The 26,846-nt window shown below is 41.2% G+C and overlaps 1 protein-coding gene across 1 annotated transcript in view; it reads left to right on the top strand.

The window, feature by feature from the left end:
- The window catches only part of LOC141783216 (neural-cadherin), a 335,373-nt gene that overhangs the window by 125,977 nt on the left and 182,550 nt on the right, over positions 1–26,846 (top strand). The window contains exons 7-11 of the mRNA XM_074660373.1: positions 1,465–1,607; positions 16,276–16,448; positions 22,131–22,299; positions 24,944–25,114; positions 25,619–25,791. Of these exons, the coding sequence (XP_074516474.1) occupies positions 1,465–1,607; positions 16,276–16,448; positions 22,131–22,299; positions 24,944–25,114; positions 25,619–25,791 (829 nt within the window). The remainder of the gene's footprint in view (positions 1–1,464; positions 1,608–16,275; positions 16,449–22,130; positions 22,300–24,943; positions 25,115–25,618; positions 25,792–26,846) is intronic.

The following is a 26,846-nucleotide window of genomic DNA, read 5'->3' as shown; positions in this document are numbered from 1 at the left end:
AAACAGAATTGTAAAAGCATTGCTGAAGGATGCAGTCTTTCCCTTGCATCTTGTCCACTGATTTAGAAGCCGGCAACGGACATACACACCCTAAAAATTTGATGAGGGTTCAGCGATTCTGAATGTCCTCCAGGATAGTGATGCACACCAGCTGCTAACACAACCAAGAAAGCGAGTGCCGTGTTGAGAACTACACCTGTCTACTGTGTCTTGTTTTACTGTAGCAATATCACAGGAAAAGAAAGTTAGTTTTCACAACCACCACCTTACTCCACGTTCTCACTCCGGTAACTTTGTAGTAGTAGTAGTAGTAGTAGTTAGATTACATTATGATGGAGGGTGTGATGGAGGATGGGCGGTCAGAAGTCTCTGATTCTAGTGGGAAACCTTCTTTATGTCTTTACTGTATGTTCATACGAGGTATGGTGGTTACCAGAATGGTATCTTAATGTGCATTTTTAAGGTTATTTAGAATTTTGCCCTGCAGTAGTTCTGTACGCTGCTCCTCAGAACTCTGCTAGTTTATATTTTTGCAACTGTTCAGGGACTGATTAACACCTGGGGCTAAGCAATCAACTATCTGGGGTAACAGGAAACTGGCAATGCTGTTTTTTTTTTTATAAAAAAGGTACCGGCATTTAACATAGAGTATATGTCTGGTACATGTAGTCTGTTCACTATGTCGGAAACTACTTCCAAATGTTCTCAGTATTGCCTGGGAACACAACCACTTACCTTATGAGAAAGTCACAGTTAGGCCTCTTGTGGCTGCAGGTGTAACCGTTTGATGAAATTCCCTTTGCTCACAGTGTGCAACACAACCACTGGTCCAGCCATCATCGCTCAGCAGATTGAAAAAAAAAAAAAAAGTCATCACTTGCTACCAGATGACAGACTGAAGTAATGGCACAAAATCTCAGGCTAACATGGCCAAAGATGTGATTTTTGATCGTTTATGCTGTTGACCGTGGCACACGCAGTGGTATTTATCCGGAAGGTCTTTAAAGCCTGCCACCCCTGGAGTTGTTGCAGAGTATTTTTTTTCCTTCTAACAGTATATCAAGCCAGTCCTGTTCATGTTTGTTCACCCTAGATGAATTTGAAATGCAAAGATGCACTGAAAAACTGAATTAGAAATTACCCTAATGAGGTTATAATGTATAGTGATGGAAATATACTGGTGCATTTGATTGGTCTGTAAATGGATTTGCTCTTGACACATTTATGATTCATATCAATCAATATTTTTTTTATGTGGGTATTGCAACATGTTTCCATATGCATCTTTGTTCTATGTGTTGATGCACTGAACTACTAGTCGAACATGAGTTAGATAGAATTGATTTGAAACATCGACAAAACTTTGTTTAATGTGTCTCATTTTCACCTTTATAGCCAGGACACGAGTCCTCCCACAGAGAGGTATAGGCGAGGTTGATTGTGTATCTCTATGTGTTTTATCAGATATCGGACGTTCGTCTCGGAGGACGCGGGCCCCAACACGCTCGTTGCCACGGTGCTGGCGAAGGACCCTGATGGGGACGGAATCACGTATAAGATCACCACAGGAAACGAGGAGGGCAACTTTATCATTGACAGCCAAAAAGGTAAGACATGTTGTTTTTTAAGCTGTCCTTGTCTCTTATTCTGTGCTCAAATCATAACATGTTAAACTCAAGCCCAACAGGCAACAACAGCTGTTGGTGTGTCAGTGTGCTGACTTGACTATGACTTGCCCCAAACTGCACGTGATTATCATAAAAACCCATATTCATTCACTTATATTGAGGTCAGATGTCAAGGGAACGCTTTGAAAATGGCCATGCCAGTTTTCCCTCGCCAAAGTTTAATTGACTGGTACCAACGGATTCATTAGATTTTTCTATTTTGTAATGATACCAGTATTTTCACTCTAGCTTTAAAACTGAGCCAGCTACAACCTAATAATCACAAGTTGCATTAACGCGTTATTATTGTGTTAACTTTGACAGCCCTTATAAATAAATTAATAATTAAAACTCTGCCCTGACCCAGCTGTCCTGACCCCCCATCCTGGTTCAACCCTGATGCCTCTTTGTCCTCGGGACACGTCCAGAAATGTCCCCTTGGGTCCTTTTTTTCCCCTCTACTCTCTCCCCAATATTTTGACTAGTGCAGTGCCAGTTCGAAGCGCGGCCGTTTGAAGCGCGTGCCCGTTTGCAACGGGCCTATTGCTTACCCCAGCTTTATCAAAAACCGCTCATCGCTCGTTGACTCCAGGGAAGTGAAGACGAGTTTGATTGTAATGTTTGTATATCCAGCATCCAGCAGCAATAATGAACTGCAGTCAATGAGCAGTGGCCTGTGGGTGCAGAGTGCTATCTCTTGTTTATACAAAGTTTATTAATATTGAATGTGTACAACGTGAACACCTCCTTGTCTCCCCAGCAATACACCCAGCAACTGTAAAGTAGATTCGATGAACGGTTCTTGAGATATGCAAAGGACACACTTACACACACGCACAAATTCAGACAAACAGAGACTCCTTGATTTATGGTTAGATAATTGTTGTTATTTTTTCTATAATTATGAATCATATGTGTCTTTCTGTTTATCATTTGTCTTGCACTATAATAGAACAGAATAGAATAGAACTTTAGGCTGCATAGGAGTCTGTTATTATTGTACTATTGACTTACGTTTCCGTTTATCACAAAACCTGAAATCTCCACAAATATTGCTGTTTCCGACTGTTATTTTCACGCTGCTGTGCTGTCAGCCTTCCCTACTATATTTACGTACACCCTATAAATGTAAAAGCTGTGCAGTTTGTCAAGCGTGCCTCAGAGCGTCTTGAAATTGTGCTTCATATAGTGTGTGTAGTATAGTTTTATGTCCTTCAGCCTATCTACTGTTCTGTGTATGACGATGCCTCACCAGCCTTCCTCTCTCCGCAAGAAGCTTTGTCAAGGATATTTAAATCCTGACAGGTCATGTCACTGAGACGTTAGAATAATCAGCCAAAGTGTGAGCAGCGTTTCCACAGTGTCTTTGTAACAAAATATCATCTGAGGTTTATAGTCACACATCTCAACTTCCTCTGAGGCAGGAGCAGCAATGCCAGAAGCAATGTGAAATAGGAAACTGTGTTAATGACGCAGTGTGTGTTTGTGTGCGGTAAGTGTGTGTGTGTGTGTTGGAGGGGATGGCAATTTCATAGTGGTTCGACCCCTTTGTAAATTGCAACATCCTCTGAATCTGCATATCGTATTATAGGGTAATATGATGACTTTTACAAATTCAATTACTCAAAACTTCAAGGCACAATTTTTCCTCTGTTCACCAGCAATGACATTCGCTGTCAGTAAAGTCTGTATATACTGATAGTGGCGGTCATTTTATCGAGCAGTGAGGAGACTAGTGGCTCATAACTCGATTCCAACAGCTATCAGATGATAAGCGCAGGCTTGCTTTGCCATTTATATTGTTTGACTCTCGTGCATTCAGTCTCATTCACCAAATTTCGTCCCGTCATCGCTCATTAAAGGTTAACTTTTCATTTCAAGTTCGCTTTCTCAGACCGACGAGCTTTGTGCTAAAGTTGAATGTAAAGGCAAAGTTAAATGACTGTCTGGTTGGTGGACGTCTTCTGGTTTGCCTGCCAAATTTGTATTCATTACTCGTTATGCATGCTGTCTATCTCCAATTTGGGTGCAAATGCCCTTTTGGTATTAAGAACACATTGATCGATTTAACCATCTGTTAATCCATAGGATCACTATAGTTGGTGTTAATTAATGGAATAAAACATCCCATTGTAAGAGAATACCGAGTAGGGTAACTAATGGAAGAAATAATTATTTTCTCCGTGGATTAATCCATTGATTTTTTTTTCCAATTAATTAATGTTTTATAAACTAAACCAATAATCAACTACTGTACTAATGACCTAGTATAAAACCAAATCAATATACTTTTGTTGTGGCTGTAAGGGGAGGCCGTAGATTATGTATTTATTTTTCACCTTTTTTTTGGTCTGAAAATACTGATTTACAATAAATGATACATTTTCCTGGATCCAACAACGACGTCTTTAAATCACTTGTTTCAAAACCCAAATATATTAAATATGTGCAGATTTAAAACAGAGAACAGTATCAAATCTTTAGATTTTAGAGGTTGAAACAAGCAAATATGTCTTTTTCACAGCAGACATTTTGACTTTTATGTTATTCTTAATTGAATATCTTTTGATATTGGACTGTTGGTCGGACAAAACAAGTCATTTCAGAATATAACCTCGGGCTCTGGAAACTTTTGATGCATATTTTCACTATTTTCTAAGATAAACAATTTGTGAGCCAATAATTTCCTTAATGCATTAAGGCAACCTGCAATTTTTAGGTTGTAGAAAGCTAAGTTTTAAAGCTGGAATAAGCTAGATACTAAAAATTAGGGTTGTCGAAGTAAATTTGTTTTAACGCCACTAATGTCTTTAACGCAATCCATCTTTCGGAGGTTGTAGCGGGCTCATTTTAAAGCTAAAATGAAGATATTGGCATCATATGAAACTATAAAAACCTAAGGAATCCATTGGTACCAACCATGTCATAGTAACTCGTCGTAAATGAGGCTAATTAACGCTCCAAACTTACGCTAAATTTTGGCGAGGAAAAAACTGTCATGGCCAATTTCAAAGGGGTCCTTTGACCTCTGACCTCAAGATATGAGAATAAAAATGGGTTCTATGGGTACCCACGAGTCTCCCCTTTACAGACATGCCCACTTTATGATAATCACATGCAGTTCAAGTCATAGTCAAGTCAGCACACTGACACACTGACAGCTGTTGTTGCCTGTTGGGCTGCAGTTTGCCATGTTATGATTTGAGCATATTTTTTATGCTAAATGCAGTACCTGTGAGGGTTTCTGGACAACATTTGTTATTGTTGTTAATTAATTTCCAATAATAAATATATACATAAATTTGCATAAAGCAGCATACTTGCCCACTCCCATGTTGATAACAGTATTAAATACTTGACAAATCTCCCTTTAAGGTACATTTTGAACAGATAAATAAATGTGATTAAATTCGCAATTTATTGCGATTAAATATTTGAATTGATTGACAGCCCTACTTAAAACATAATGCAACACAGAAGAAATGAGAAAAAGCTGCTTTGAGTGTGCTGCTGTGTCCTTCATATTATTATCACAGTACATGCCTTATTGAACACACCTTTTCTAGTGATGGATTTACAGTGAATCGAGTGACAGCCTGTCATATTAACACATGCAGACACGCCGAGGGAAGTGAGCCAAACACAGATGCACCCAAAGCCACTACACAATTTGTCCGCACCAAAGTGTGTGAGCCATAACGCTCGTAATATGATCCAATATCTTGTTTGAAAGAGCCCAATATTTGGTCATTAAAACTATTTTATGACTCTTATAATGGAAGGCGAGCACGTTGGATTCCGCCAACCCTCTCCAACCCACCTCATTTCTCTCTGCTGCTGATGAAAATCGTTTATTGCCTCCTCTCCCCTCTCGTCGCCACCCCTCCCAGCTCATCCTAAATGTCCGACAATCATTCAAGCGATTGTTTTCCTCCCTTCGGGCTGGATCGGCCCCGCCGGCCTCCCTCTCCATGTTAATTTGCCTGTAACTCACCCCAGAATACAGTGTTTCCCCGAGATTTAAGGTGCCCATTAGGATCCGAGCAGGCCGGTCAATATGATGATCACGCTCTTCCTATTAAAACCCATAAATACAGAAACGCCCACTCAACCCTCCTCCGAGGGGAGGAAGTATTTACTGACAGCAAAGGGGAAATGCTGGTGCCAATAAACAGGCTTCGATCATTTGCTTTTTTTCCTCGGCTAACTTTTATGGCAATTCGGAAAGTAGTATTTCCTTGAGAGGGAGACAGTAGGTGAGTTTGTTTCAGTGAAGTCTCCTATATAACCAGTGATGGGGCAGCATTAGTTGCCCCGGTGTCTTGTTTTATTTCTATTATTTAGTCTTTCCTCCTGAACTGCTCGCCTCCATCTATTGTGTTGGGTCTGATGTGCTGACCTGCGTCTGATCCTGCTTTATGTAACAAACCCACATTGTTTTGCCCTCATTCTTCTCCCTGGTCCCCTCTGGCAAATATATTGCTATTGTTTCTTTCCTTCACTAGTCCACTTCCCTCTCTTCTTTTTCTTTTTTTTATCACACTTTCTTTCATCCCTTCTCTTCACTTTCCCCTCGTTCTCTCCCAGCTCCAGTCTCCAGTTGGCATGATGTTGACTGGAGGAAGCACTCCCTCCGTCCCTCTCCTCCTACACCCCCAAACCCCCCCACAAACACACGCCCCACTTTGTCCCCAGTCCTCTGTGTTGTCTCTCACCCATCCCTTGCTTCATCATTCTCCTTCCTCCCTCCTGGCTGCCTTCATGTGAAGTGACGGCTGCTCACTGACCCCCGAGGAAACATCTTCTCCATCTCTGATAAGCGAAGATATGTGCTGGCCCTGTTAGCAGCAACACCCACACATAGAGACACATTTGTAGACATGGAAAAACACACTCTTACAATGTATACAGGCACACATGTGAGCACACAGGCACATACTGTACATAGACAGACATGCACAGACAAAACCACAAACAACACCTGTATGTTTACACAGAATTACACATAGGATAAATAATTAATCGACTAACTGACATTAGAAATTTTAACAGATTAATGCTATAGGTTAAACGCAATATAAAAAAATACTTCAAAAGCTGAGCAAAACTCAGAGGAGCGGCTCGTCACATTAAGGAGAAAAGCTGGTCCACCTTACCTATAACGCCACCGACAACCCCATACTCACTGCCACCACACACACGGTTTGTCATTACGCCGGGCAGACACACAGCTGACAACCTTGCAGCTTAACTAAATGTTGCGCTTTAGACTTACTGGGAAAGTGGCTGCATGTGTCCTCGACAGCACACGCAGCACCGTGGCTGCTACAGTAGCTCTTCCGGACGGGTGAACTGGGGACTCAGTTGTCTGTTTTGCACATACACTGCATCTGGCGCACAGCTGCATGCGACACACTAATCTTGTCGGTTAACAATCGGTTAACGAGGGTCGGTTATCGGTTAGAAAAAAAATTCTAAATTAGCATCCCCACATAGAACCAAACTTGTACTGTATGTATGCATGCATCCATGCAGACCAACACACACACCCAGAGACACACTCAGAGAGCTGCACATACTCACAGGGCCATAACCCATACTACAGGGACACATATCTCATAGATTAGAACAGACGCTCGCTGTATGCTTTGTTCTTGGAATGTCCTAAAACCTTTTCCATGTCCCATTTCCAACCACTTACCCAGCATGTGTTGCTCTCATCTAAGGCTTTTAGGCCCTATTAGATGTTTATGCCAACCAGAGGCAGAGTAAAGCGGGGATCGGACTACAGGGCGCCTCCGGTGCTCCCTGTATATGCAACATAGCGAGCAGGCAGTAGCCTCTCTCTGTGTCTGCCTGCTGCCTTTACTGAACTGGTCACATTTATCTGGCCTTCTGTCTCAATTCATTAAGCATGAGTGCACTCCGCGGCGCTGTTGGAGCAGCGTGGGTGGAGAGAGGTTGGGTGGAAGAGTGCTTACGCTCTTAATGCATCTTTGGTATGGATATACACGTTTGTTTTATTCTAATTCATGATTCTAGGGGTCAGGAGTCCAACTTTCTGATATTCGAAAAAAAAACTGACTACTGCTACTATTTCTGTCCATCACTACTGCTTTACCTATTTTATTCTGCTGCTACCTTTACTATTGCTACTTTGTCTACTACTACTAATGCAAAAGGCTTTCACACTCAAATTACTTTCATTTGAATTATTATATCATTTAAAATAATGCCACAGGTTTTGAGACACAAAATGTTGCCTCAACACCAACACAATTGAGGAGAAAAACTAGACAATTTATTGTGTTCAAAGCATTAAAAAACACATTAAAATGTACATGTCTTTCCAGTAACACTTGTTACTCTGGACAATCCACAGAGTACACTGTTAACAGTTCACAGTTTTCATAGGGACTCAATCAAAACAATCTGTTTTTAACCATGTTAGGGTCATGGCTCTGGGGATGGCAATGTAAATTGGTCTGTCCAACACTTTGGTTTAGACTGAAATATCTATACCTAGCTATTGGATTGTGTTGAGTCTGGAAATCTCAAGCCTTGGGCTAAGAACGGCAGAGATCCCAGCTCAATGTTCTTCAGGTTCAATTTTAATGGTGTCAGAAAGTCAACACAGGTTACTCAAATGAATCACATAATGCTGTACAAGTATTTTGCAAAAAGTTTTCATGGTGTTTAATATCAACAGACATAAACACAACCAAAACCCGAGCAGGTCCGGACACGTCTGTCCGGACGCAACTACCCGCGGTCTTTAGATCATAACCTTATATACTTGGGACAAAGAACTCACCCCTCTTTTCCTGTCATCATAAATCGTAGTATTCCTCAATTCTACTGGTCTCTGTCTTACTAATCAGCATATACCCTCTACCATACATATGATCTTGGTCCCTCCTCTACCATACATATGATCTTGGTACCTCCTCTACCAGATTCCCTGTTTTGGGCCCCCTGCAGCTGCAAAGTTGCTTGGATCAGCATTACATCACTAGAGCTGTGAGTTACAGTGGCCAGTGTGAGTATTACAGCACTGGGATCAATACAGCAGCACTATGATTGTATGCTGTTTCAGTAGTAAAAACAGTGTTATAGGATTAATACTTTTATCATTGTTTATCACGTTTTTATATAGTTTAAAAGGGATTGCTTCCTCAATTGATTGCCATGACATTTATACAGCCATTCATGGTCCCAGGAGGATGAATTGTAATGACTGTGGTGATTCCCTGATTTTTCCGATAGTCTGCTGGTGGCATTACACGTACCCAGTGAAAAATCCCATCATTTGTCAGATAAATTGGCACAACATTTTGTACAGTCATTAATGATTCCCAAACCTCACCTCTTATGCCACCATGAGATGGACATTTGTGCCCATGCTGTCCTAATGTAAAGGCTGATCGGTGTATCTACAAATATAACATGTACTGTATATTTAGCACCAATTGTACCACTTGCTATTCCTAATAATATGATACAAAATGAAATTGATGTCAATGTTAATTGCAGTATTGAAATAATCTGCATTTAAATGGATAGTTAATTTATTTATTCATCTTTTGTGAACAGTCTTTATTGACCCCAGTCGGTTGCTCTTTATGTAGCAATTGTAACAATTGTTCTAATTTTAGTCTCATTGTACCTCTTTTTTGTATTTATCACAATCTCTTGTAAGCCCATTCTACAATGCAACCCCTATCAGCCCCAGCAACGCACCATACAATAGCCTATTTGGTTTGGATAATGAGAAATTGGGAGCACACCGTTGTCCAGGCTACTGTCATTTTAGAGTATGAGCAAATTGCCTTTTCTAATCGTGGTAAAGGTGTCCAGGTGGGAGATTTGGCCTGAATGCAGCTAGCTGCTGAAATGGACAAACCTCGACTGACATTCAGCAACGCTAGCACGGAATAAGTGTCCATAATTAAAAGCCTGGTCTACATGAAAGAAGGCGCAGAGGGAATTGTACATGCAGATTTGAAATGTAAAGACATGTAATGCAGGCTTGAGGTTATCAGTGGGTTATGCTTCCACACAGTAGCCGTGCTGAATAGACTTCCAGTTAAATATTGAAATTGGCCTGGGTCTTAAGAATTTTTATCGTGAAGTGTTGCCTTCATTGCAATTATTGATTTCTACTGAGTGAATGTTTGACCCCACAGTATATTATAGCAGCTTGCAGACTTATTTATACCTCTAAAGTATTGCCTATTTAAAATATACTGTAAAGCTGGTGCATAATGTGAGTCATGGTCATAGCCTTGGAGTTAATATCCAAGACAGCTCTGTTAAATACAATGTACAAATTCTGTGGTTTAAAAAGTCTAGGTACAAATGGTGTGTCACATATCTGCTTGTGCCAGGCCATGAATAGCCCACCATGTTTCTACAGAAGCCCAGAACAGACAAACCAAACACTGTTAACTTTTCCTGCTTGGGCCGTTAACGTTACTCGCTCCCGTTGCCACTGCTCTCTCTCTCTTGCTTCACCACTCCCTTCCCATACACACTCTACGCACTGGCTCTGCTCCAACTGGTTCTAGATAGGACCATTCACGTTTTTCGCGTTGGCCACCGTAGCTCTCCAACATGCTTGGCACATGGGAGAGGCTTCAGTTGGTTGTAATCTCCTCACCTCACCGCTAGATACCGCCAGATCCTACACACTGTTCCTTTAACAGTACCAAATAATTTAATGAATAATACTTTGGTTCTCAAGGTTTCTGTAAAATGAACTGAACGATTGAATTGTGGAGAATCTAACTAATTTAACAATGTGTAGCATGTCCATATTGACAAAAGTTACCCGGCATCTAATTGAGACCTGCGTTTATTTGTCAAAACTTGTAGACAAATGGGACTCTTTTACGGTATGAACAGCATCCAGTCCAACTCAGATGTGAGGAAAAAGACAAACAAATAGTTAGGATCTGTGTCTGGGTCTGTTTGGCGAGATTTCCTGTGTGCTTGACAATGTACCAACGTGAGCTTGGGACAAAACAAACACACAAAAACAAGGCACTGTGATACTGTTTTAATAATGCACCACAGCCTGGATGCCCACATAATTTAATGTGAAATTGTTTCCTCTAAGGGAGTTATGGATCGCTTCCTGTTTGCCATCCACTTCTTTTGTGTGTCACAGTTACATGGTTACAAGGATCACAATTCTGAGACACCAAAGCCTTATATAATATAATATAATAGTTAAAATATGCTGTGCTAACTTTTCTTTTAGAGATTGAAGGTTAAAAAATGTCACTGTTGCAAGATTGCAAGGCTTTGCGGGCTGATCCAGAGAATGTCAAAAATGTCGGCACTCTAGCAGGAGGCATTTAGGAATCATGTCATGTGTATCTTCAGTATTAAAAGCATTTGTGTTTCACAGTGGTAAAAAAAAAAAATACCGTAATTCTGAGCCAACAGGGCATATCAACACTGCTGTGTGCAGAATGTTGTGAAAATTGGGTCAACTTTGCAAGACTAATAAAAATGAAAACAGCTTAAAAACTACGTGCATGTGGTGGATTTGCGTTAAACCACAGAATCTGGACTCTCTTAACAGAAAAAGGCAATGTGTTGTTCCTGTGAAATAACAGGAAAAAATAGGCTGTGAGACGTATCAATCATCTACATACAAGCTTTTGCAAAACATCCCCTCGGTTTGCTCTGCATACAGAGTGCTGGCTGGCTGGAGTCTGGCCTGGGAAAAAAAAAAAAAAAAGATCCTGGACTTTATTATACCCGGCATAAACCTCTGCAGCAGCATTTGCTGAATATAAGTGTTTGTGTGCACCCGTGTGTATTTTACGGTCTGTGTGCGAGTATATTTATGCATTTATAAGTGTCTGACACTGTATGTGACATGTCTTTCTTGAGGCAGAGCTTCCTCCCCTTACACCTCTACAACTGTAAATTGGAATCATCTTTCCCCCCTCTTTCCCTCCCTGTCTATTTTTATCTCTTTCTCTCACACACACACACACACACGCACACGCACACGCACACACACACACACACACACTCATACACACACACACCCCTACGCATACCCTTAACCATGGACAGCAGTGCCAGGGAACCAGCCATTGTGACAAACACCTCGAGGCAGACACCCCCTCCGTGGCAATCCTCCATCTCTTGCGCAACAACACACGCACACATGCACACACGCACACACGCACACTGGAAGGCAAACAGAAGGGACATACTGTACATGTGCAGCTCAAAAATGATGAGCTTGTATAGTATTAACTTGAGTACAACAACTACTCTCCTCTTTTTCTTTATCATGTTTCCTTTATCGATCCTTTCCAAAGAATCAAATCAAATCGATACGATGTAATTCTTCCTCTCGCATGTGTCGTGCTGGTGCAGTAGCTATGAACACAAGCACATAAAAAAACAAACTCATACATCGTCTGGCTGCAATCTGTCTCATCAGTTCCTTTGGTCTGGTAAACAGAGATAGAAGGATGAATATTACACACACACACACACATACATATCTATGACAAGTGTACATATGATTCCAATTCCAGGTTCTCTTGTGAAAACCAAGTGAACACATGACAGCCACAGCACCTGCCGCTGCCTCTGAAGATAAGGAGGATTTAATAAGTGTGTCCGCACTTTTAGCCCACACACACACTCACACACACACACACTCTCTCTCACACAAGCACACATACAAAGTAAACAGAGCACCAGAGGGTGAGATGAATGCAGAGTGGAGGAGAGTCATTCAAAGCAGAGAGTGGGATGCAGATGAGACGCCTACACCGGACTGAAAGAGAGAGCCAGTGAGAGATAGAGAGTGAGAGAGAGAGAGAGAGGATGAAATGGAATGCCAGAATGATGGCGCTAAAAGGGAATACCAATCAATTTAACTATTCATATGTTGTGTAGCCATAATTAATGAATTCTCTCTCAGAGCTAACAACTAAAATAAAGTGTGTGTACACCAGAAACTTCTCTCTCTCTCTCTCATGACTTGGCTTTTTTCTTCTTACTTACAATGGAAACATTTGTGCCTTTGCAACAGACAGTGTTAAGGACAATGCGGGTTATTTTCAACTATCAATGTTGATTCTCTCTATAGATTTCAAACCCTCAGGTTGCCAAGAGTCCTCTGTCCACTCATACACAGCTAATCAGTGATCTCCAACAGTTGAAAATTCAGTGTTTTCATTTAGTTATCATTTCTTGGTACATGCAAGGGTCATTTTCTGGCATTTGTGGAGAGCTGTTCATATCGTACAATAATGTTCGTTTTAGCAAGTGAGTCTCTCATGTTTACAGTTTTTATTGTTTTATTCTTTACCTCTTAAGCCCGACGGACCCGGTACTCAGTCGAAACGGGTCGCACCCTGTGGCACAATTACAAAAAAGTTGCGATGGAAGATGATCTATTCATAGAACATATGCATGCCATACCGTTTGAAAACTTGAGGTCTTCAGCTTTCAGACTCTGTAAACCAATTGTATGTTAGTCAAGCTGTCTTATTAACAATACAGTTGTACAGAAATAAACTTTGTGAACAAGTTGTGATCAAAATTTCCAAGCTTTCCAATGCAGCATAAATACACCTTTTTTCACAGACACAGCTGGTGAAACGAAGGCGTCAAACATCACATTTTGCAGTCACACTCTTTGTGTGCAGTGTGCTCACACTGACACTGTCACCCACGGGTTATTTTGGCCCAAAATGGCAGATTTTACTTTATAATAAGACATAGTTTGACCAACATACAGTTGGTTTACAGATTCTGAAAGCTGAAGACCTCAGGTTTTCAAACGGTATGGCATGCATATACTGTATCCTATGAATAGATTATCTTCCATTACAACGTTTTTGTAACTACGCCACAAGGTACGACCCATTTCGTACCGGGTCCGTCAGCCTTAAGAGGGTATCTGAAATACAGCTTTCACAGGTTATTAGTTTTAATCATCAAAACTCTTTTTGTTGCCATAAAGGGGTGGTTGGTAAAATTCTGTAGATTTCTGGTGAAGGTTGACTGATGATTGAAGTGGCACGTTGGGATGGTGAAGCCTGTTTTCACCACGTTTATATTGACAAACTGCTCCACTCCACAGTGCCAAACAGTATCAACACGCTATACTTAGTAATTAGATTGGTATCTAACCTTAAAGGTGCTAAATTCCAAATTCAGAACACGTCTATGATTGAGGTGTTGCTTCAGCACGGCAACAACTCAATCATGGCGACGGCTGAGCTGCCTAGCAGCTAATGGTGCTAACAGCACGACCAGTGCAAAAACAGTGTTGACAGATCTAGCAGTGTTAACTTGAGGGGGAACCGGAGGGAGGACGCCACGCTTCTGCAGCGACGGTGTGAGTCGGAACAGCGTTATCAGTCCCAGAGTTAGATAGATAGCTAAATTTCATCGTCACTCCCTGGGAAGGAAAATCCACAAAAGAGCTATGGCATCAACATAACAAACATGGCAAATACTTGTTTGCTGCTATATTAATGCTCTGCATTTTTAATTTAGCACCTTTAAGCTGTTTTATAATCTTTATATTCAAGTGACTACATTCTTAAGTCTCTTGGAGGTTCTGGTTTAATTGACGACAGGGACTTTGATGGCTATTTTTCAGTTTTATTATAAAATAAGAATACCTAAGTGCAGTTTTTGGCTACTACTCACCTGCTTGACTCACCCTTCCCTCCACTCAAAATCACAGCCACTATGTGTGTGTTCAAGTGTTCCACTTCAGCGAAGAGACTTTAAAGGAGAAATTACATAGAGTCACTTGTGCTTCTGTTTGCTCCCACATCTTTTTTGTTACTTAAGAAGTTGGTTTTTATGTGAGAGATGATCCTCTTTTTTGTCTGCAACTTCAGCTTTGAGTACCTGTTGTAGGATGTGTGAGGTATGAGCTGCAGCAATTACTGTAAAGGCTGTGCCATTGATGTCAACCCAGAATTTGAGGCAGTCAGTTAAATTGGCTGGGTCTATAGCGTTAAGATTGCATTGTATCGAGAATGATTGTACTGAAGTGTCATGCTAAAATAAGCTCACTGGTTTACTTTGACGTATATCTGCAGTGACTGGATTGGGTCTGAACAGTTTGAACATCAATACATGAATGGAAGTCTGACAGAGATGTCATCACTGATACAGATACAATGGATAATATGGCTTCCCTTTAAGGAACAAAAACTGTCTGTAAACGGACCATTTTAAGATGAGAAATTCAAAGCTCTCTGCTCTCGGAATTTTATCTGCTTCAAAAATGATTTTTATATAACAATCTCGTATTTAACACATAAGTATTGTAGTACGTTGTTTGGTACTAGTTATATGCTTAACCATACATCTGCTGAGTTGGCTTTTCATTTTTCTGATGGGTTTACACTTAATAATGTCAATATTAGGGCTGTCAAAGTTAAAGAGGAAATAATGTGTTAACGCAAATTTGTTTTAATGCCACTAATTTCTTTAATGAATTTACGCAACTTACGATTTTTAGGTTGTAGTGGTGTCAGCTTTAAAGCTAGAGTGAAGATACTTGCATCAAATTAAACTAAAAAAGCTAAGGAATCCATTGTTAAATAACGCTCCAAACTTGCGCAAAATTTTGGCAAGGAAAAACTGGCATGGCCATTTTCAAAGGGGTCCCTTGACCTCTGACCTCAAGATATCTGAATGAAAATTTATATTTTTTATGCTAACAGTACCTGTGACGGTTTCCGGACAATTTTTGTCATTGTTTAGTGTTGTTAATCGATTTTCAATAATAAATATATACATACATTTGCATAAAGCAAGCATATTTGCCGACTCCCGTGTTGATAAGAGTATTAAATACTTGACAAATCTCCCTTTAAAGTACATTTTGAAAGCATAAAAAATGTGTGTTTCCTTTGTGATTAATCGCGTTTAATTATTTTAATCGATTGACAGCCCTAGTTGATACATTTAAATACGGACTTGGCTTACATTCTGGCTTTATTTTACACATTGCACCTTTAAAGACCTTTACACACCTGGGGCGCGACAAATAAATGACGAAATTGCGAAATACTAGCCTGCAAATATTATATGTCTAGGGCTTTAATTTTTAAAGATAAGAATGGAAGGAGTGGATCTGGTCTGTGCTGCCTTTGTCAAGGCTGAAAGGAGTAGGAGAGTTTGCCATCTTGGTTTGGACTAGGGAGTCTCTGTGTTGTTGTTTCATGAGTATAGGCGCAACGCAACCCGTTCCGCACGACATCTTTGGTTGACGCCTTTATTCCTGATGCGAAAGCTCAGGGGATTTGGAGACAAGATTTTGAGTTACCTCAGAAATCCTCTGTGTCCTGGTACGTTTTCAACATCCCATGTTCTGTAATGGCTTCATTACCATATCTGCTAAACGTGTGGTCAGCCCAGTTTTAATAGTTGCAGTGAAGTTAAAGTGTTTGTATTATCTTTGGGATTTCCAAATGCTAATTCAAATTTGTCTCCTTAAATTCCAGAAAAAGAAATGTGTTCATCTCAAACTTAAAGGTTGAACATCAAGTATTTATCACAGTACCAGCTGACTGAGTGTCCTTACGTTTGTCTTTTTCAGGTTTGATCCGTCTGCGCTCCAGCCCGCCCCCTCACCTCCAGGGGGTTGAATACGTCCTCAATGTTACGGCCACGGATGACAACGCCTCAGGTGGACCTCAGGCCTTGTCATCCACGGCCCAGGTCATAGTGGGAGTGGACGACGTGAATAACAACAAGCCCGTCTTTGAAAAGGTAAGACGACACACTGGCATCATTAAACCTTGTTTAGTCTGGCTCATTATCCACTTGTGATTGAAACCGTGTTGCTGTGTCTGCTCTCCTGGTTGCCATGCCATTTATTCCGCTGCTTTCTACTCTCCTTTATATGTCTCAATGACTTCTCACTCCATCCTTTTCTTTACTAGTTCTATTTTTCTGTCTCTATCAATGCCAAGTATCTCTCCTCCATCACTCCTCTGGCTCCCTCTCTTTGTCTGTCTACATCCTCTATTTATTAGCCTCTATCTCTCCTCTCTGGAGGAGCGATTAGCTGGCTTGACCCTCGTCTCTGCTTACTCGTCTCTCCTATACATCATCTCGGTCTTTTAATTAAAGCTTTGAGGGATGTGGGAGGAATCCCGACCGACCCGCTCTGGAAGCGCTATGTCTCCACCTTTTTTTTTTCTAGTCATGTCTCAATTTTAAATGAGGTGACTTTTCAAGCCCCCCGAGGTATCGCAAGCCAAGATTAGGAGCGCTGGCTTGCTGAGTAAACCCTGTTCACCCTCTCCTGGGGGAAAGTGAGTGCCAAGTGTTTCCCTTTCGGCTTCACCTCTTAGCAGGAATAAACAGAGGGACGGGCGACAAGATGAGAGCCAAGAGAAAAGAGAGAAGATGAGAAGAGAGGGATTCCTGGTGCACGCCGTTTCATGTGCTCTGCATGCTCAATTGTCTCTCTCAGGAATCTCCTGCTGGCATCATACTCCAAGTCTGTGATTCATTCTTCTCTTACTGTGGGCAGGATGCTGATTGCAATGGACAAACAAACCTCTGACCCCCCACCCCCATTCACCATGTCTCTTCTGACTCAAAGAGAGAATTTAAAAGAAATAAAAAACACAACTGAAGATGAAAAAGAAACCAACAAATGACGCAGATAAAAAATATGAACAATGGAAAACAACAGAGTAGGCGGAAGAGAAAACACTGGACAAACACGACTGTTTATTTATGTGTCTTTAGTCAAAAATGGACAAATACTTAAGTCTACCATGGACAAACTGATGGGTAAACGCGGTTCTGGAACAGAAAAGTAAAAAGAGGCTGAGTGTTGGTTTTTCAGTTAGTAAAGAGATCCGTAAGTTGGCGTTTTTTCTTCGGTCGCTGGCAGCAAGCAGCAGGATACTGAAGCAGCACGGCCCCTTTTATCTTGTTTTGATGCCCAATCTTATAACGTACTGTAGCCTCTCTGGAACTCCGAGCTGGATCAGTGGACCAAGACAGAAGGAGCAAGAGACTCACACTGAGAGGTAGAAATACAGGGAGGCGAGATCTCTCGGATAAAGCCAGATCCTACCTTTTCCCAGTGGCATAAATATCAGACTGCAGACACAAACACTGACTACATTTATTAACCTTCAGTACCCCTGTGATTCACTCTCGTATGGGTTTATTCATATACACGTCTATATTTGTAGAAGCAAAAAATACCCATGTTGGACATTTATAGCACACTGTGTAGGAAATGGAGGGCGGAAAACAGGACAGTGCATCTCTCACTTCATGCGTGACTACACTTTTGAAAACAAAATACTGAGATCAACATGAACACAAACAACCATCCAGCAAACCTGCTGTGGTGTGTGTGCTGAGTTACCCACTTGTTGCAAAGCGACTGAATATCTGATCTTATCCATCCATCCGTCCGTCCATGCTAAGTGAGGTAGCCAAGGTGTCCTCCTCCCACCCACGTCCTCCAGCTCTTCCCGGGGCTGATCCAATCTGCCCATTCGGTTTTGACACCAGTTGATACTAGATTTTATTAAGCGGATTGGTCAGATGCTACTGATTCACAGTAAATGTCAGAGCCTTCATCATTGCATTACAAATATGAGTGTTTATGCTATCAATTACATTTTATTCAGTCACAAACAGCCAACAATTTAGTTTTTAGTGCCACAGCAGTCCTTGGCCTCATGTTCCCTTCGATGAAAACGATCCCAATGAGTTCTATGCTTTGAGGTTACAGAATTTAAAAGAAAGAGAGCACTGATATCATATTGGTTCTCTTTATCGGCCAGTACCCTGAGCTGAGGTATTGGATTCAAAACAGAAAAAAGTTGGGCAGTGAACTCCTTCGCTTCTCACCCTCTCTAAGAGTGAACCCAGCCACCCTGTGAAGCAGAATCATTTTGACTGCTTGTATCTGTGATCTCATTCTTTCTCTCAGTAACCTCATCATCACAGGTGAAGGTAGGAACTCGGATCATCTGGTATATCCAGAGCTTTTCTTTCAAACTCAACTCCTTCTTTTTCACGACAGTCTGCATAACACCAACATTGCTGCCGACTAAAGCGTGATTTATGCTTGGGTTGCGAGTGTCCGCTCGGCTAAAGTGACACCTTTATGCCGTATAAAAGATGGTTTACTCGTCAGGATACCACTTAAGCTAGCTGTTTGTTTGTTTGTTTGTTTGGTATGGAATGTCCGGTCCACCCACCCTGGTTCTTTTCACATTCACTGAGCATCTGTGACACGTAGCACTCCCTTTGACTCTTCTGATTGATTGCATGAGCGAATGCCTGCATGCATACCTGCATATCTTCACCAAAGTCCCTCCGTAATCTGTGGAAGGCATGAAGCAAAATGTGAAGTATTGGAGTCAAAAAGTTTAAAAGCTTCTGATGACTACAGATGGAAAAGTTGAAGGGGCAGAGAAAGTCAAAGCATGGTTGCATGATAGAAGAATGGAGGACAGAGTAGAGGAGATAGGAAGAATGGACAGAGGCATGACGTGAGGCAAGGGGAGAAGATAAAGAAGAAAGTTCCACTGTCATTAATTAGATGTCAAAGCAAGACATCAATCAGCAGTACTGAGGGATTCCTTCCCTTCTACTGTGTCTGTGGCACATGAGCATCAGCACTCCAGTGAGACAGGAAGAAAGAACTAGAGAGAGAAAGATGAGAGAGCAGAGAGGAAAAAAAGGGGGGGGTAGAGGGAGTGAGTGAAACCCAGGCAGCGTTTAAATGAGGATAATAAAGCTCTCTGTGTGTCTGACAAGTTCAGTGATTGACAAAATCTTTGAGAACCCAAACACGGAGCAGCGACCTTGCATTTCACCAGGAACTGAAAGCGCCTAATGAATCTCTATGATGACTCAGAGAACTTTTGTGGTGTTAAATGGAGAGTAGGGTTAATGTTTTAGGGTTGAATTTTCAATTTTGGATGTCTTGGGAATTACTCTTCTCTTGGGAAAAACAGGATTTCTCTGCCAGGACGGCAGATAATTAATCAAAAAACCTCATTCTTGATGTTATTTGTTCATGTTCAATAGATTATGTGCAGGACAACATTGCTCTTATCTTTTGAGATGGAAACAACACAATGCCAGTGATACAGAATGTGATTTCCAGCATTTCCTCTTAGCAGTTTTGGCATGTGTGAGTGGTAAAAGAGGAGTGTATGACCATCTATACTGCGTATAGTGGTGGGGAAGGAAAATCAGTTGCATGCAACCTTTTGGACGTGTCATTTTTGTGTTTTTTAGGCAAGGAACGTTGTTCTTGGATCTTTAGTTGTAACGTTAGGGCTTCTGCACAAGACCAGTTTAATGTCTCTCCGTAATCTGATTTGGGAATGGACGCCTGTATGTCTGAGCTATTTGTTGAACCACTGCAGCAATTTTGTTCGTTCACACTTGTTTTACTTGAATTAAATATTTAGCTATGCGGCTGTATTTTAGTCTTCAGCTAGGACGGTTGCATGGTGACAGTTGCGTGGTGAGGTTAACAAGATTTGGAGGAAGAGCCTTTTGTTTGAGTACATATGGTAATCTTTAGTAAGCGAGTACACATGGGCACACAACCACGCAAGCTCACTAATGCACTCCTACTCCCATTCCTATGGTTTTGATTTTGAAAAATTCTTGGTAAATCCCGTTAATTAAATTAAACTGAATTAATGGAGACAGAGGTGTTCAATGCATGCAGTGCAGGTGCAAACCTTTATAGGTGTTAATGTGTGTGTGTTGCATTCAGTTTTTATTCTTATTCAGGCTTTTAATCTACCTTCCAAAGTGGGCTAACCCCAACTTTAGCCCAGGGCTTTCTGGCCCTACTCCAGAGCAGGGTTAGCATCCAGTTTGTGGGGTTATCTTCTAAAAATCAACTTAACACCAGGCTAAAAGTTGCCTGTTTGAAACGGGCCTAAAGTAAACATTGGAATTGTTTGAAATTCTAGAATGTAAACACCTTACAACGGACATTTAAAGCCATTTCTCACCAGTACAATGCAGTGCGGTGTGAAACGGCTTTTAACCCAGGGATAGTATAGGTGCAGTGTGAATCGTATAGTCCTAGGCTTAGGACAAACCTGGGTTATCAATGTGTGTGTGTGTGTGTGAAAAGGGGTTAAGAATATGCACAGTAAAGAGCCCTTTGTCTTACACATACATAGGATATACACCGATCAGCCATAGCATTATGACCACTGACAGGTGAAGTGAATAACATTGAATATCTCATTACAAAGGCACCTGGCAGTGGGTGGGATATATTAGACAGCAAGTGAACATTTTGAACTTTGAACTTTGTGTTGGAAGCAGAAAAAATGGGCAAGTGTAAGGATGTGAGCGACTTTGACAAGGGACAAATTGTGATGGCTAAACGACTGGGTCGGAGCACCTCCAGAACTGCAGCTCTTGTGGGATGTTCCCGCTCTGCAGTGGTCAGGACCTACCAAAAGTGGTCGAAGGAAGGAAAATCGGTGAACCGGCGACAGGGTCAGACCCGAGGCTCATTGATGCACGTGGGGAGCGAAGGCTGGCCCGTGCTGTCCGATCCAATAGAAGAGCTGCTGGAGCTCAAATTGCTGAAAAAGTTAATGCTGGTTCCGATAGAAAAAGTCAGAACACAGTGAGTCGCAGTTTTTTGCGTATGGGGCTGCGTAGACGCAGACCGGTCAGGGTGCCCCTGCTGTCCTAATGTTATGGCTGATCAGTGTATAATGTTGTCTGTGAAATATCTGTTCACCACAGCCTTGTCCAAATATTGGGTTGTCACTACCTTCTATACAACTCCTGTTGTAGTTATATGAGCAGTTTGTTTTGCATTACGTTATTCTGTTAGATCAAAAATATGGCACAACAACATAAAAGGTTTTGCTCGGCTGACAGAAATGTACCTGATTCAGATCATGATTTTTTGTAAGACCTCACTCAAAATTAGATTTTATGAATACAACTGCAGCTATTTTCTGGTACATTGCTGAAGGCTAACTGTGAAGTGTTGTGCCCCATTTCCAATAAAGAAGACGTGTTTTGGACAGCACTAAGCAAAGCGGGTGCCAAAAGATCAGCAGATTTCATATTTAACAAGGCACGGTGAGCACATCACCAAGCAACTGTTGAGCACCGTTTCCAATAGCTTTCCATTGGGTGCTGGGATGTGCTTCAAGACCCCTGAACCCACTAGAAGTATCTGCCTTACACAGGACAAGCAAATGTAGAAAATAAATGGAAATGGGGCAGGACCCAGGCTTCTTACTTTCTTTTCTTCATCAGTCTGTCCTTTCATAATAAATAACATTCCACCTCCTACATCCTCTTGATTCCAGTTTCGATAGAATAGAGGGCTGATCTAAGTTTCTCCATACTTACATTGCTGTGATCTTCTCTTCCTCCTACCTCTGTACCCGCTGTCTTAACTCTCCTCAGTGTCAGCAGTACCGAGAGAGCACGTCGGTCCTGGAGAACCAGCCAGCGGGGACGTTTGTTCTGCAGGTTCACGCTGTGGATGCTGACGAGGGCTCCAATGGCAGGGTCACTTACGGCTTCATGCACAAAGACTCCACTGTGCCTGCATTCAGTATCCACCCTGACTCCGGTACTCAGACACACACATACTCACTTTCACTTGCACAAACATACACTTACAGAGGATTACACATACTTTTATTCCAGTGGGGATTCTTATGCAGGCTTAATTCCTTTCAGCCTATCTATCATGCTTGATACAGTGCAACAAGGCATGCAGAGTGTCTACTAGTGTGTAATGCTGGGTACACACTACAATAGAATCAAGCTGATTTTGGGCCCGATTCCTCCCCTCATGACAATCGTCAGCAAAGCCCAGAGTTTTTCATTGTTTTAAAGATTATTTTACCAGATATTCCTGTGGTGTGAGGTATGTTAAGAGTGTTTTTTACATCCTTCAATCTGCTCCGAAGTCCATCCTGGCCGCACCGATTTCAAATCGTAAATATTAAACATGTTCAATATTTACAATCAGATCTCCTGTTGTGTGTGGGGAACCCCTAGGACATCTGATCTCGCAGTCACGTGAGAAAGAATGATGGCCAATTGAGAATCAAGCTGACTGAAGCGGAAGGACAACAACCGCCATCATTGATGCCGCGGCTAATGCATGAGCTGATGCAAAACACGAGGCATAAAGTAGTCTGGAGCTCAGATATAGAGGACCAACTTGTTGATTGGCAGCAACAACACAAGTGTTTATTTAACGTGTCTCCATGACTTCATCCGTCCGTCCTTCGTCCGCCATGTTTGTTTATATTTAAGTCACCTTTAGTCACGAGAGATTTTGCGAGATTCCTGTTTTCTTTTTAGTCGGGACTCTTGTTGTTCATGAATGAATCTGTTACTGTGTGGTTGCTATTTTTGCCAAGTCGTTGCTCACCACACACTATAGGAATAAAACTGTTAAATTAAACATAACATGTCGTTATGTGTGGGGTCTGTTAAGATTTGAAAATCTTTTAGTGTAGGCCAACCTTGAGTCTACAATTTAAAGCTAAGATGTTGTAGACCCAGTTTAATACCAGACTGGATGAAAGCTACAGTAGTTGTCATTTTGCAGTTAAAATAAAGGATCATACCTCAAAAGCCTAGTGGCTTTAGTGCTGAATTTTGTGGATGTCAAAAAAAAACAGCCTTGACCTTCCTTTTTCTTGTCTTCATGAAATATGCTGCTCAGTATGCATTAATCGAACAATATTGACATAATGAAAAAGTTAATGTGGACCTCTGGAAGGACAAAAGCATAGTTTTTTCTGTATAAGCATTTCAAGCTCTTGGAATGAAGCCAATCTTTGTTTTACTTTTGTTCTTCAAAAAAGTCTAACTTTATAATATGCTGATACATACTCACTGGAAAACAAAGGGTATATTTGGCAAGTGATTTCGTAAAAGTTTTACTCAAAAAGTAGAAATAATTCAATGAATATATCTTTAATATATCAAATTCATTATCAAGCCTTTCTGAATAAAACATATCTACTGAATTTTACAAGGGCCATGGAAAATATTTGTAGTGGTTTACTTGCAAATGTCAGGACTTATAAAACATATGTGGTGTAACTAGTGTGCACTTAATTGCTCATGATGGGATACTGTTTTTGCAGTTGGTATACAATAAATCAAAAAACGTATTTATTAATTTAATATTAACGGGAAATGATACAAAACTGGTTGATGTCTATCAAATTTTGTTTTTAAAAAAGTCTTTAATATGTAAAAAAGTCTTTGATTTGGCATTTAGGGAAATGTATTGGTTACAACAATCTCAAGGCCAAATATGAGGCAGGCAAGACGAATAAGTGCCAAACCAGGGGCGAAGCCAGACATTGTAAACATCCGGGGCTCAGCCCAAACCAGAGGGGGCCGGGGGCATCCTATTTACAGCAGCTGTATGCACTATTTTTCCATCCATTTGATAATAAAAATCTGTACATCATTCGGAAAAAACATGATCGCTGCCAGAGATAAAAAAAAAAATCATCCTGTAGAGCCGAAATCCAATTTGTATCTAATTTTCTCCAACTGTTTTCATCATTCTGAAACCATAACACAACAAATGTTGAGGATGAATAATGTTTAACTTATTCGCAGAATGAATGTTTAGCTGATAAATCTGCAACATTTGAATCCATGTAATAATAATCTACGCTGCTCTGATTCCAAAACAAGGATTGCCAACAATGTCAAATAAATGTGGTCTTCAATACTCTGAATTGAATATTAGCCCAACAAAAGAGCAGTTATTCAAGTATATTTTTTAGGAAATAACATAGTAGTAGTAGTAGTACCATGGCAACAACCCCTTATGACAATGTCAGGGCGGACATAGATGGTAATATTTCCCCAGTAACAGAACTTTTGCTCCCGTCAGAGAGACTGAGGGGAAAAGACACGAAGTTGCAAACATACCTTTCACCTCAGAAACAACAGCATTTTTAGTAGAGCTGGAAATATTGTTAATGTCTAAAATCATTTCTAAAATATATAATAAACATAATTCTCTTAGGATTTGACGATAACTACTTTTGAAAACCTCTCATTTCCCATCATATTCAGCTCATCGTCTGCTCTACTGTCTTTAAAGTTTAGCTTCAAGGCAAGCAGAGGAAATCATTTTGGTGCTAAATTGCAAATGCTCCGGGGACATGAGGCCGAGCGTCGTTTTGTATGATTTAGCTGTCTGATCAACCTCGTTATCTCTGTGTCTCCAGGAGTAATTGTGACAGCCAGGAAATTTGATCGCGAACGCCAGCGGGAGTACGCGGTGACAGTGACCGCCACTGACCAGGCAGCTGACCCACTGATTGGCATTTGTCAGCTCAACATCCTCATCCTGGACCAGAACGACAACAGTCCCAAGTTTGAGAACATCCGTTATGAGTGTAAGTAGATATTTGTATGCATTAAATCTGAATTATGGTGACTGAGAGAGCTCACTGAAACTTGCAGTAAGAAAACCAAAAACAAGCAACTGAAGAAAACATCTTCACTGTTGAAACTGTTGACTATAAAAGCTGCATTTAACATTATCCTTTGACAAACATGTTCCTCAGTTTTTAGTGTCTTCTGGACGTGTTTGTTTTGATGTAACTAAGTTCCATTCTGTTCTGCATGACTTGAAGTGCTTCAGATTGTCTTGTGTACTCTGTGTTCCTTTATGCCACATATTTGTTGTGAAATTTATGTTTTTTTCTTAATTGGCTTATGTTTTATTTGTGTGCAGCCTTTTTTTTTTTTTTAAATGTGACACGTGTTATCAAAGTCTCAAGATTTTCTTCTCTATTTGCTTGTGTTTTCTGAAGTTACTGACAAATACAGTATAAAAGACTATAAGGCCTCACAGAACTACCGAGGCATAAAGCACACCTCTTTTTCTTCTCCAATAGACTTCCTTCGTGAGGATACCATGATCGGGACAAGTTTCTTGCGGGTGGCAGCTCACGACGATGACTTTGGCACCAATGCAGCTGTCACGTACTCTATGTCCAGTGAACAGCCAGAGTACCTCAGGGTCAACCCCCTGACAGGCTGGGTCTTCGTCAACCAGCCCATTTCTCAGGTAACACTATGTGCAGAGATGCACACAGATGATACCAAACCACTGTTGGGACAGTTATACGATACAGTTTATGTACCGGTCTATAGAGAGGCGAAGTCCCTCCCGTTGCGGTGTCCCCCATGTCACCTTATTTCAGAAAAAAAATATGTACGATAGTCAGCGGTGAGAGACAAATCATTATCAGTATCATTTAGTTTTGTTAAAAGCCGCTCAGTGAACTACATCTCTCATCCAAGCCCCCAGGAAGAGTTTGAAGAGACGTCTGTAACTCGGCGGCTAATGTTTTTTGAGGTGAATCAACTTCCAAGTACGAACACTTGAATAGCCCTTATTTAAATCATTAGGTCCTAAAAGTTGTAAATTGCACTAAAAGCTGAATCCAGAGTTATTTCCTTCCTCCGTTCATGTGAATGAGACCCAGACTGAGGCTGGACCAAGGGCTTGAAGGCGGGGTTAAAGGAAACAGTACTGTGCCTGCTCTATGGGCCCAATGGATGCTAAAGATCGCCAGATGAACCTGGTACTTTATCACTTGGCAGTCGAGCCATTTTGGCTTCATGCGCCACTGAGCAACTCTCATAGGAATGAACGGGAGCCCGTCTCCAACGCTGTATATAGTTCTCTTTATACATCCATGCTCTCTTGTCCAGAAAAGCAAGTATATTTGCATTCAAGCACTTTATTGCTGACAGTGAAGGGGCAGAAGTCCAGTGGCCAGTGGCAGACTGGCAGCCTGGATATGTGATAATGTCTTCATTGCCTTTGTCTTTGGCATGAGGAGAAATAACATCGCTGATATTCTCCTCATCTCACTGCCTGTAACCCCTCGCTTCACTCCCAGCAAAAAAAACAATCTCGGTGGGAACATGAACAAGCACTAGAGGAAATTGCCACGTATTGTGTGCAAAACAAGTCTGTGCCTCAGATGAGTGCCACAATGATCAAGCCCCCCAAAAAAAGCAACAACTCGCCATCTTCGCAGTGCCAAGAGGAATGAATGTCTGTATCCTCAGCACCTTGCATCTTCCACCAACACAGGGCACCATGCCAGTGTT

The sequence above is a fragment of the Sebastes fasciatus genome, chromosome 2, assembly GCF_043250625.1.
Source record: "Sebastes fasciatus isolate fSebFas1 chromosome 2, fSebFas1.pri, whole genome shotgun sequence".
Taxonomy (NCBI): Eukaryota; Metazoa; Chordata; class Actinopteri; order Perciformes; family Sebastidae; genus Sebastes; species Sebastes fasciatus.
The sequence above is the reverse complement of the archived record's forward strand: the minus strand, read 5'-3'. Positions and strand labels throughout refer to the sequence as shown.